The 13,443-nt window shown below is 32.7% G+C and overlaps 1 protein-coding gene across 1 annotated transcript; it reads right to left on the bottom strand.

Annotated features, from left to right (window-relative positions):
* Window positions 1-407: 407 nt before the first annotated feature.
* On the bottom strand, window positions 408-8,354 carry LOAG_01876 (hypothetical protein; the record flags this gene model as incomplete). Its single annotated transcript, XM_020445878.1, has 21 exons — window positions 8,243-8,354; window positions 7,796-7,974; window positions 7,332-7,470; window positions 6,888-7,088; window positions 6,446-6,753; window positions 5,883-6,111; window positions 5,451-5,694; window positions 5,075-5,181; window positions 4,557-4,855; window positions 4,236-4,408; window positions 3,923-4,074; window positions 3,579-3,752; window positions 3,182-3,376; window positions 2,971-3,086; window positions 2,602-2,734; window positions 2,244-2,451; window positions 1,799-1,928; window positions 1,411-1,492; window positions 1,192-1,312; window positions 785-885; window positions 408-595 (listed from the first exon to the last, which is right to left on the bottom strand). Exons 1-21 carry the CDS (start codon window positions 8,313-8,315, stop codon window positions 408-410), a joined length of 3,552 nt encoding a protein of 1,183 aa, XP_020303712.1. The 5' UTR covers window positions 8,316-8,354.
* Between the last annotated feature and the right edge of the window lie 5,089 nt (window positions 8,355-13,443).

Genomic DNA, 13,443 nt, shown 5'->3' with positions numbered 1-13,443 from the left:
GGTAAGCATAGGAAGGGAAAACATGCATAAAACACAATTTAGATTGGCAAGGATAGTCCATTTAGTTAATTTGAACAAAACGTCAGATACTACTGTATGTAACAGACTAATAGCAGTACTGGTTGGGCATAGGTGCATCATATCATCTGCTAGTAACGTGATTATACATCAATTATACAACGAAGTGTGAATTTTGTCAAGGAAATCCCCTCATATCAGCGCTCTTCAAACTATGTCAGTTGAGTCATATTGCCGATTGAATTGCATGTGATCAAAAAAGTTATAAGAAATGCCATGGAAAATCTAAAACGATTATCGGAAAACATTTTTATCAAGGCTGAAAACGAGCAATTCTAAACAATGCTTAATTTGAAATTCCTGAGTAGAAAGGACATGAGTTTGAATTATCAACAAAAATACTCCCTATTAACACAATTAATTGCAACAAGCGGCTCCTCGGAACGATTCGGACTGGAGTACGCTAAAATATTTTCATTCGTTTTATACACACCATCAGGCCGATTTCGAATCCAACATATCACAACAGTAAGAATGAGCAGAAAAAAGAAACAACCCGTGATTGCGCCGACCATTACTAAAAACAAATAGGAAATTAAAAAGATTTCTTGAGAAAATCTTTTGGTTTTTTGATCAGCTTAGTGCTTTTACGTCTCTTAATGATGATTACTCCATTAATTTTCTATTCATAACTGAGAGGACAGTAATAGAGAAAAAAGCAAGAAAAAAGTTGTTGACCATAGGACAATTGATCATCAAAACTTACTGATTAAAGTCAACGAAAAAGTGCTATGTTCAATGATAGCATTGATGCGAGTGTCGCTTAACAACGGTTTTTCTTCATGTTTTGGCATTTGATCAAAAAACCTAAATTGTAATAAATCCAGGAAGTGCACATTGAAGAAAAATAACTGCTATCTACTCAATTAATCCTAATGTTAAATATTCACAATTAATATTAAAACTGAAGTAACATGTGATTGTAACATATATTAGAGTGTACAGAAACATTAAATATCTATGTCGGATGTTTTCCTCAAGAATTTGTCTTCGAGAAATTTCTTTGAGAATATCCCTTAAGATTGTAATTATCATTTCTCGGAATTTCTTGTTTCAGAAACATGAAATACTAAAAAATCCGCTAAAAAACAGGAAAAGGGATGCATAACTCACATATGGTTATACGGACAACCTTCAAATCGTATGTCACCTCTGGACGAAAGACGTGACGATGATGGATCCTTTAGAGGGAAAGCGACACCAACTTGTAGTCTTGTCAAACAGCCCGCAAAGTCTGTGATCGAAAGGAAATTACTTACAGATGATAATGGTATCAATCACTATAGAGAAGAGCTCAGAAATACCAAATATTATTAATAATATAGAAATTACTTTTATCAATGAATTTCCAAACATTGAGCTGTGGGAAGAATGACCAGTTGCCACTTATACGAAAAATATTTTCATCGTTAATCTGCAAAAATTTACATTCCTTAAACAAGTTAAATACAACAGTTCAATCATTTTATTGAAAAAACAATCGAGATATCATATCATAACTGTGAATAATATATCTATGGAAATTCATTCCTTTTCTTCTGAGACACTTTATTCCTCCTCCGATATGTGCCATCATATTTCCACATTGCTCTTCATAATTGTTTTCCCCTTCCTTTTACAATTCTGACGTATGATTTTTTTTCTTTTTTTTTAAAAAACAAAAAAGCGAATGAAGGTAGGACCGTAAATCCGTTTATAGCTTTAAATACTTTCAGCCAACCTGAAGTGTAAATTCAGTATTTTCGGCACAAAAATCAACATCGGTGAGTTCATTATCGTCAAATTTATGTCTATTATCTGCAGCTTTATAGTGGAAAAAAAACCATCGAAGACTGACAATTCGAGATAACCTGTGAAAATTAATAACAACATTCAACACTTTTTCCTGATAATAAAACTTTACTGGGGTCACTCAGTTATTCACTACAACAGAATTCTCAGTGGTCAAATCATTTGTACTCAAGGTTAACAATACATACAATACATGAAATAGCGGTCATAAAACCTTTCATACCCTTTAATCAGTATGATGTTAAATGATATAACCGTCCGATTCCAACTACTTAACAGGTGTAAATGTTCTTCTGATCTGTCTGATACTTCCGCAAACATATTTCGTCGTGTCTTAATGGCGTCTATCACCACTTTTACATCCTATGAGGTACCCAAAAGAGATTTCATAATATAGCAAAATGTAACCTTTCTGATTGATAGTTAAGTTAAACTGACAGTCTGCAAATAATGCCTTTGCTCTTATCAATGAGTAATTAGAGGAGAATGATTGTACAGCTATCCGGAAACAAGACGATACTTGAGCTGGATGTTGCCATGGAATCATCAGTTCAGAATTTTTCGGTATAAATATACCGACATCTATAACATCATTCTCCGTCTAATGAAGGGATCAGAATCGATCCTTTACTCGTTTTTAGTATTTACTGTACTTTAAAAGTGCTTATTTGTTAACAGTTCTTTTAATTAATAACCAATCAAAAATCCAGTAATTTAAAAAGCAAAAGTTACCTTGGTCACACTTTTGACCAACGAATGGAGTATTGTTACAATTGCATTTGTGACTGTCATAGAATTCAATACATTGGCCATGATTTAAACAATCATCACTCTTGCATGTTCCTTTTTCGCCAAGTTCGATACCCTAAATTAAAAAAGAAAAAAGCAAATAAATTAATTAATTAAAAGTTTCCACCATTTTAACCATACTCACCAGACAAGATTGTGCAATCAAACATACCGTGCAAATGAACAGTCGGATACCACTTACCATCCAGAAATGCATTATATTACGGTAAATTTACGTGATTTCGCAATGAAAATAAGTCGAAAATATCAATGTTACCTTCCAGAATATTTATCATTCAAAATAAGACGAACCCTCATGCCTCGTCCTTGCTTTCTCACCAATGATCGTAACATAATTTCATTGCCACACAAGTACATATTTCGAATCTGACCCGCAAAACCTGACAAACCTTGTTCAGTTCGTGACCCTATAATTTATTGAAACCAATCCCTAAAATATGGCATTGCGACAGAAAGAAAAAAAGGCAGAAGAAAAAGAAAAAAAATTCGGAAAATGCTTCACCTATAATCCAGGTGTAGACATTCGGGGGTATGATATGAACATCTAGTAAACTACTTTCGTTATCCACGTTCAACATCATTCCATTCACATTCACTTCCCAGTACACTGTATGCCATCTGTTATCATTCACAGACATTTTTGATTTGATTTCAAAAACTTTGCTTCCACTTACGACTTGTCCTATTAGGTGTCCATCTAAAGATTCATCATTTATTAAATCATAATTTTTTAAATCGTTTGTGTCTATAGATGCCCTTCAAAATGGATCAGTTCTTTAGAACTGATGTAAGCAGCATAAAGGAAAAGCAAGAAAATAATTACAATCTAGATTGATGGACTGAACTAAGTATTCAACCAAGAAAGGTGGAATGAGCAAACTTTCTTCTAAACTGATAACCTGTAACATTGAGTTGATACCAACGCTGTCCATTTAATGATTCCCAAAAGAAAATTGTCATTCGATCATGTGACATGCGTATCTGAAACTCGAGATCCATAACTGAACCGAATAAAGCTTGTGAACCAGCCAAACGAGCATTGCGATTCAGAAATGTTATTCCATCAAATACATCTGCATGAAAAGGTCATCATTAAGGTGTGCTAATATAGGCTAAATGAGTTATTATAGGTTAAATGATTCTTAAGAAACAGAGAAACCATTATATCGAAGTTATCTTCATTCAAAATGACTGCTTTGTATATGAAACAATTGGCGACCCAAACCAGCAAAGTTACACTCACGACGTTGGCTACAAATAAGAGGGCCAATAAAAACATTTATTGACGATGAAGCTGTTGTGCCTCCAAGGTATAAATTCATCACTGGTAATAACTGTATGTGAGGATTGTATCCTTCATCAACACTATCTTCGCCGCTATCACAATTACACACTCTGAAAAGCACCAAGTTCTTGAAGTTACTATGGTTGAGGAAGCAAGATATTTTGGAGATGATAAATGCGTACCTGAAGAATGAAGGAGAATCAGCTCATTACCTGTGCAAGGTTTAATTATCGAATAACAGAATATTCAGCATATTTGAAGCTAATAAAACCTGTTATGTGTGCAAGATGAATTTGCTGCACATGGGCACATCCTTGAATAAGGTGGCGCATCGCCCCACTGCATTGCATGTTGACCGTTCCGTGTACTGTACCAGGATGATGGCCTTTGCTCTACACCATAACTCATCAATTTCGCACCTCCTCGACATTCATAACGCATATACTATAAGCATAGTACCTGTATGAGTAATGTTATCAATAGGATTCATTGAAGTCACTACTTGTTGATAACTTCCTCAGTTCTGTAGTAAATCCGAAAGGTAAAAGACCAAGTAGTTCAATTGAGCAAAGTAATACAAAAATATATGTACCTGCATACAGTTTTCAAATCCATCGATAAAACGGTCTAACTGGTCGATGGCAATACCATAATCAAGTGACCTTTTGACGGAACCTGGTTCATAATCTCCACTGATTAATATGCCACTACTTCCAAATTGATGGAATATTTTTGAGGTAATTCTCATGTCATCGTAATCTTTGAAATTTCGTTCACACTGTACCGTAAGTGGCTCCAATGGATTTCCACCATCCATATCAATTGTAACATTCTTACTTTTGATGTGTGGATTCTTCAGAAAGAATTCCTCACAGGAATGATACTTCCGTGCTAAATTGTTATTGCCATAACAGTTGAGTTTTTCATCCATTGAAAGTTTATGAAACTAGAATCGGTGCGAAAATGTTATGAATTATGGAATTTCTATGAAAGATCACAAAGATCGGTATAGTATAACTGCAATTAATTCATCAGATAATAGCTGCTATAAAATTTCGATCAACATTATGTCACTCATTCTCTAATAAATATGATTAATAATTGATTCACTTGAATGACATGTTTTCCCGTAGTAACCATTACGACAATGACAGTGAAAGTCATTGAGAGATGTTTGCTCACAAATGGCATGATTCTCGCAAGGATTTGGAAGACATCTGAAAAAACATTTGATTCTATTATTCTCATAAGCTTTATAAAACTTAATTGATTTTTAATCAATCGGTTGTATATTAAATTATTTTATCACTAAGATTTTTCATATACCTTATCAAAGTTTCCATCTAAAATGTACCTTTTGAAGTCTTACTCTTAAATGAATGTTATATCAGTATATTATTATACATTAATATTAGTACGCCGTTAGCCTTATTTGTATTCCAAAAAGCATTTAAAAGTTGATAATGTAGAAGTGAGAATTAGCAACCTTTCCTGAAAATGACATGTATCCAATGTAACATTGCCAATTAAGTTTGATGATTTGAAAGCTACAGTAGCGGATCGATAACATCCAATCGCTGATAAATGAAAATGGGTGAGGTGTTTAGCTAAATTTCGTACTGCATTTCCTTCTAACCAAAGTATCGTGTAACTATCCACATCAACATGTAATCGAGCTCCCCAAATCATCATTGACAGAGAATGCCAACTGCCATCATTTACTAATCTGCCTATATTTCAAGTTGTCATTGAGATATTTCAGAATTTTTCGTGTTGTAAAAAAAAAAAAGTGGTGATAAGAATTCCATTTCTACAGACGATAATATATATCAAATACATCTGTAACTTTTGATAATTAAACGGGATGGGATCCAAAGAGTTTATTTTGTGAAGTTCAAGTTCAAGTTCAAATTCAAACCTGATTGTGGCAGTTGCTCAACTTCAGACATATTAGCAAATAATGTTAAAACCAATAAGCCTTTTTTATTCAGTGATATTCGCGCGAGCGATTTGTTCTTTGCATCGGTTAGTAATAATAATGAGCTTGGCTGAGGCAGAATACGAAATTCGATCGAAAATGGCAAAAATGAAAATGGTATTGACACATAGCCACTGGTCATAATGGTCATCGATTGTGATTTTGGCATCTGTGAATAAATTGCAAACGTTTTGCATCTGTTCTTTTATTAAAACATTTTTAAAAATTTTAAGGTTTCTAACAATTTTCCTCTACAGCTTAAGCCATCCACCAAAGTTAAATGTGTTAACGAAAAAAAAAAGAAAAAAACTGAAATTTAAGAAGATGAAAGTTTTCCTTAATTATTTAACTTCATTTCTCTCCATTTTTCAGACGAATTTAAAGTGCTCAAAAAAAAAAAACAAAGAATAAAATTCGTCCATATCACATCCAAAATTTCAGTCTATGATTTTACCTTCAGTACAGGTTTTCAAAATATAAAATGAAATAAAAAATTTGGGTACTTGGCAGTCTTTGCGTAGTGACCTAGGTATTTGAGCCAAGAGGTCAATGTTGTTGAGGATAATCCGTGCAAAACATCCATGATAGCTCGCCTCAATACCGCTATTCATATCCTCTACTGGTCGTCCACCAATATGAATCTTTCTATCGAAGTCCAACTTCCTATAAAGACCGGATGGAGCAGTAGTATTCATGATGACACCGTCCACAAATAACTGTACGGAATCAAATTGATGTATCCAGCGGATTTCATGCCATTCACCATCGTTCAATGCTGTTCCGCCAGAAATTGTTGTTTGAGTAAGTGAGCCTAAAATTTGTTTTAAAAATCTCTACCATATAAATTCAGATGATATCAATCCCTGTGCTGTACTTCTTCTATTAGTATATTCTTCAGAAAAGTAACTTTAAACTTCATTATTCAACAGGATATAATTAACTTACCAAAATCAAAAATAATAAAAACTTTGCCGTGAACAATTTGAGCAATGAGTAAATCGCCTTGTTCGGCCATCGAAAATACGAATATTCCATTTTCAAATGTGCGAAACATAACGATCAGATGATTTTCATACGTCGAAACGATACCAGCTTTATGCGTATCAATGGAATACATATTATCATTAAAATATGATATCGGTGTTGCTAGAAATACTCTTTTGAAGCTTTCCATTTATCGAAATTTACTGCTGTCAATTAAATTATCATTTAGTTTAGGTCCCCTAACTTTGATTTTTTTCTCAGCTTGTTTGAAAATTCTCGTATCACATTTCCTTTCTATCTATTTACGATCATATAATCAATCAGATTTTCTTGCTAGGTTTAAATAAATCACTTTGAAATATTTTTGAAAATTTGTTCTTTTTTTTTTTTTTAAAAAATACTTACAATATTTGCAGGCAGTAATCATGACAGTTGGAATGATATCAGCATCAGAACTATATACGGGCGCAATATAAATCCTTTTTGTAAGCACATCCAATGTTTGCCATTCCGAAGCCGTAGCCGACAATGACGAATATAAAATCTTAATAATCAAATATATGTAACATTTTCCAACAAAAATTGATAGGATTATCAAATTGTATGAATTTTGAAAATCAATTTACTCGGCGAATTTTACTTTTGCAGTATTAAATTCTTCTGCCGATTGTCATGCTGGTCACTATGGATACATCAAAACTTCTTATTATTCTAGAATTTTCGTATCAAAACGTTTATTAAAATGTGATATATGATTTAACACTATCTTATTTTTCATTAAATGATAATTAACATCAATGATTGTTTTTCAAATATAAAAAACTACAACATGAATTTTCAAGAGAAATATTTTGAGCTTTCAAATATACCAAAGGCGATCCATTGGGAGTACGTAGCTGAATTTTGGCAGTGTGATCATCACTAACATCGATATATACATAAAATAATGATAATGGGGCCAAAACAGAAATCCTTTGAATGATATGTAGGAAGCCAAGATCGGTGCTTAGCGCAGAAAAATTTTGTTCCCCGCAGCTTAAGCCATCCACTAAACTTAAATTTGTTACTGAGAAAACAAGCTATCAATAAATTATTCGAAGAAAAAGAAAAGAAAACTTGTTAATCTTAGTGTGATGATTAAAAATGAATGAAATTTACTGCAAAACTGGTATATGCATTAAATCAAATTGAAAGATTGAACTATAAGTTAGAACTACAAGGGAAGTCAAATAAAGACTCGAACTCAGTGGGATTAGAAGGAACTAAAAAGGAGATGAGGCAAAATAAAAAAAAAGAACACATCAGTGATACTTTACCTGGGAGAAACGAGGAAGTGGATAAGAATAAGGCAAGAAGAAATGATAAAAGGTAGATGGATTGCCGTCGCATTGAAGTGTTTAACTTTTCAATAAGCAACTTCAGTTTCTTGAGGTGGTGACCAGTACCAGTACGGATAGCACAGTAACCAGTAGAGAATCATCATTAGATGGCAGTAATACACAGCTGGCTATTTGGTACTGTACAAATAATGTACCCTGATAATTAAATTGGAGAGAGCCGTATAAAATGGCTTGATGAAATATGATCGTAGACAGCTGCTTGCTCTTGGTAGAGACAACACACAATGGGAAACGAGTAGCCAGATGACGAACTGTTAGAGGTGGACAATGACCGAAGAAACTCGAACTCCTTAATGCCGTCCACTTTCATAAATAGCCTACTGGAAATTTGCAAGTGACAGGGTAACGAGCAATAAAGCAGCTGCAATAACAAGCCCACTCATTTCCCTTGGCTCTCTCTGCGATCTGTGCTGCAGTTCTACCCTCTGCTGTCCCTCTGCTAAATATTTCATTCTTTCTTGGATGATGGATTTTGATGCTATAGAAGACTGCCAGACTACCAACCAAATACGCACATCCAAATATGAAGTTCATTCATAGCAACAGCTCGTCGTTTGGCTTGAATAGCTTATCGTTTGAGTCTTTTGGCTTTCGGCTAAATCGAACATGGCCATTGGTCAATGGTCGAGGCAACTCGTTTGAAGGATGCATTCAACAGAAGACATAAAAGCATCTATACCGATCTCTCCCTAACATACTATTTGCTTTATCCATATGACCATTAACCATATTCCTCAATCCTGGCTCGAAAAAAAAGTCAAATTATTCGATGATTTAAAGAAGAAATTGAGAGGTAAGAAGCAAACAAGAAAGAACGAGCAACAAATGCGCCATACTCAATACTTCTCTCAGCAACAATTACTTTTCAAAAAAATTTAAAAAATAAATTTAGAAATTTCTAAATTTATGTAATAATGGATTTATACTTTTCTAAAAGCGAACATATTTCGGATATACAAAAAAAAAAAAAAACCAAAAATCTATGAGTCATTTGTCCTTTGCATCTAAGTTCACCTTATCTGTGTCCATAAGGGTGGATTAGTTGTTGATTGATACATTGGAAATGTATCAATCAATCAGCAGTCCACATTTTCGCTATTAATCATCGTTCATCTTTCCCACAACCGCAACGCAGTCTAACTTTCCCATATCATTATTTTATAGATATCTTCTTTATGCTAAAAGGGAAAATTGCAGTTAAGTTGTGCAGTGATTAGAATTTATCATCGGACAACCATAAGAAGTGATAGCATTTATGTTGAATAATGAGAATTTATCGAATATTTTACAATGATTATTACAAGTTATTGAAATACTAAATGAAATTTCAAATTTTAAATTATGCTAAATCATTCATTGAATAGCAAGTAATTCTGTGAAGTAGTGGAATTAGCTTATGTTTTCATCATCCAGTGGATTACGATAAGCAGCATGTTAACGCTCATAAAGAATTGATAAAACTGCCTATAACGTGGGGGAATATAGCAATCATGTTCACCCTTATCAGATGTCTCATTTCATTTTAATCACTTGATGATTGCAAATACATGTATCATATGTAACTGAAGACGAGTTTAACTTGAAACAATGCAATTTATATTTGTCATTGCACAATTTCTTGTGTCATGTTTTACCCATGTCGTCAACATGATCAGATTAAAATGCTAATAAGACTATTAGATTGTATTGCTACTCTGCTCCTAATATTATTTGTTTGTGATTAAAACTACAAAGTGGGTAATGGTAACATCCGAAATAGTTCTAATTTTGCTAATCGCTTAGCCACAACTTTCAATTAACCTGCTCTTTAACCTATCGACAGTGTCGGTTTTGCATAAATTGTAGTGAAATATACATTTTTATGACAAAATTCAATTGCTTACTTCTCTAATAAACTTCACTATAAAGTCGATTGTTTAGTCCTTCAATCCATTTCGATCGGTATTAATTACAGTTGTTAAAAAATTAATATTTACTCATTTGATTTCAATGATTTATCAGTTTCCAATATGTTTTAAAGTTTTAAAATGTGGCTAAAAACTTTTTTTTGGATCCAATACATGATAACATAATGGTAGCAGATCAGATACAAACAAAGCTGGATTTTTGTGAATGCTGATAACCACTCAGTGACAGTGATATTTGCAAAGATATCAAAGAAGTCTCTCTATGTTAATCTGTTCAAGTGAACTTCCCACTGAATCAGTTGGGGAATCTGAAAATGAAAAAATCATCCGGTCCGGACTTAACTCTATCATTAATGATGAAGTGGGAGATACTTTAGATTTTAGCTGTGGCGAATGTTATAGCAGTGGTAAAAAGTGGAACAATGTTTAAACTGTTAATTATTTGGTATTAGCAAACGCCGACATAGTTGACACAATGACAAGAGCAGAAGCAGTAAAGTTTAGCTCTATGAAAAGCTGTCATTTAACCGGTTTCCATTTTATATTGGCAACATCTGTAGCAAACATAACTTATTAGCAGAATCTGAACATGTTATTTCCAGCAAATGTTATCAGTGATAAGACAGGTGGACGAACTGGAATGTTATCGACCACATCTGATTGTTTTTTTTTTTTTCTAGTTCACAACACGCAATTTAACGATGCTTACATCATTAACAGATGTGCTTCGAACAAAACACGCAGAAATGTTACGAAGGATCGTAAATGTCTCACCAACGACAACATCTCTCTTTTAAACTGTTCTTTCTGCTCTATAATGTCACCCACTCATTTTAATCAATTTTCATCGTTAATAACAAAAAAACTAAGTGGTGGGAAGAAATGGATTAAATGGAAGTCTGTGTAAAGATTACAAGAACTGCAAAAGATAAAGATGATAAAGCACTAACAACTACTTTAAAGGAAATTACGATTACTGAGGCAATGTAGGGAAACAATGTCACCATCAAAAGCAACAATATCATTGAAAATGTCACCATTCGAAATGTTATCGATGACAGCGAAAATCATGATAATCATAGATTATCAGATTGAATCTGATCCTTTTAGCACATTCAATGCGAATTCATTCCATTGCAAAGATGTTCTCATGGATGTGACATGTGAAAATGAATGTGTTTTTGTTTTAAAACTCATTCCAATAATTTATGAGGATTAGATGGGAAGAATTCAAACAGTGCAGATAATACCATCAGTTTTTTTTTTCTTTGAAACGAGATTCCATTCGTAGTTTTTGTTTAAACATTTATCTGAAAAACGATTATGTTTAGCATACAACAATTGTGAGACAAATGGTGACAATGTTATCCATTCTAATTGTTTGCATCTCGATTACATCTGTTCAAGAGATTGAAATTTCATCAAAGTTTTGTGGGGTAATCTCAAAATTCAAAAAAAAAATCAACTAAAGAGTTGAACTTTTTTTTTGAAATTACTTTTGCTTCTGCAACTTTTTTTTCCTAAAATCTATACTACCAACTAATTTATCGGATAAATACTATGCTTCATAAACAATCACGATTCAGCTTTACTGATTTTTCCTTTGCTAAGCATCAGACTTTCTGCTCTCTGTCTTTTCAGAAAGAAAAAAAAAGAAATAAAAACTGAAGTACTGTCTAGAATACCTAATTCTAAACAATATTTGTCAACAGCTTTTCAAAATATATGATGAATTCTACAAACTTAATTAAATCATTCGCTATCAGCTAATATCATCCATCATTTCAAATTTGGACAATGTTTCACGTCTAGTAGTTGATTGCGCATTCGTTGTTTTACAGTAATTATTATGATGAAAATAATAATAATTAGTTGATAAAAGTGAAGTGATCGAGCATGATAAGATTCCTATTAAATTTAAAGAAAGCATTAATTGATAATAGCGTTTTGTTGAATTGAGCTTATTACTAGATCATAATTTTAATATTTTTTCTATTGATATTAAGAAGGATGATAAGTAATTCATTATTTTATCAATATTTATTTTGATTTTTTGATCGTCTTGAAATTTATTATTTCGCTCTGTTTTAGTATTATTAGCAAGACTATTTTGTTTTCAGTTAATTAAGACAGTTTGTTTGGCTAAACTAATATAACTTTTATTCCATTTTAATTACTGTTTTAGGTATTTCTGTTTGAGGATATCTTGAAATTGTTACAATTTTGTTTTCTCGAGATATCTTAGTTGATTCAAGAAGAATACGCACTGTCCAAAGTGACTGGCACGACTTCTATCATTTTTATCCCATCTTCTTACTTAAAACACAACAAATACTTGATGGAGCATAAAAAATGAAAATGAAAGCTGTACCGTAAACTATTTTATTTTTTTTTACGAAACAATAGTCGATCGGTATTGGAAATGGTCTACCATTGCAAGTATAACGCACTAATTGGAATCATACAGATTGCGTCGATGATCTGAACTTCAGTCTTATGATGAATTACTAGCACATAACCACTTTACGAAAAATTGATGTTGAGAAAGTGTTGGGAAGACGTGTGGCAAATGTTACACTGAAAACATCATGCAGAAATAGCTCATCCAGGTTATCACTATTGCTAACTCATTATTACTAGAGATTGGTTATCACCAGTTATCAAGGGGAGTAGCATGGTTAAATTATCAGCAAACATTTCAATTATGAAGTTATGTGAGTTCAAAAAAATAAATTTGCAATGGATAAAACAATTTAACTATTTGTTGAATGTTTCAGGTATTTGTTGTTTGTGGATATCTAATGATTTCTATAAAAATTACTGATTAGCCCCTAAAAGAATGGCGCTGATAATATAAGAAATATTGCAAGCTTGTGTTCAGTGTCAATGTTGAAAATCTGTTCATCTCGAAATTTGCATATTGCATTACATTTTGTGACAGTGGCATTTTTGCTAGTTCAAAAATTTACATATGAACGTATTCGGTGTTCATCCACAACTTTAATGCTCAAAATCATTTTCGTTCTTCTATCTTGCCTTGATTCGGTTGGTTAGCTTCTCAGCTCTGTTCTTTATTTATTTCATAGGTCGTTTGTTATAAATTCGAATGATTCATTTAAACATGGATATATACGTTCCCCTGGATATATATTAACTTAAATAATTTAAACATGGATATATATATATATATATATATATATATATATATAT

Source organism: Loa loa (genome assembly GCF_000183805.2).
Source record: "Loa loa unplaced genomic scaffold supercont3.37, whole genome shotgun sequence".
NCBI classification, from domain to species: Eukaryota; Metazoa; Nematoda; class Chromadorea; order Rhabditida; family Onchocercidae; genus Loa; species Loa loa.
The sequence above is the reverse complement of the archived record's forward strand: the minus strand, read 5'-3'. Positions and strand labels throughout refer to the sequence as shown.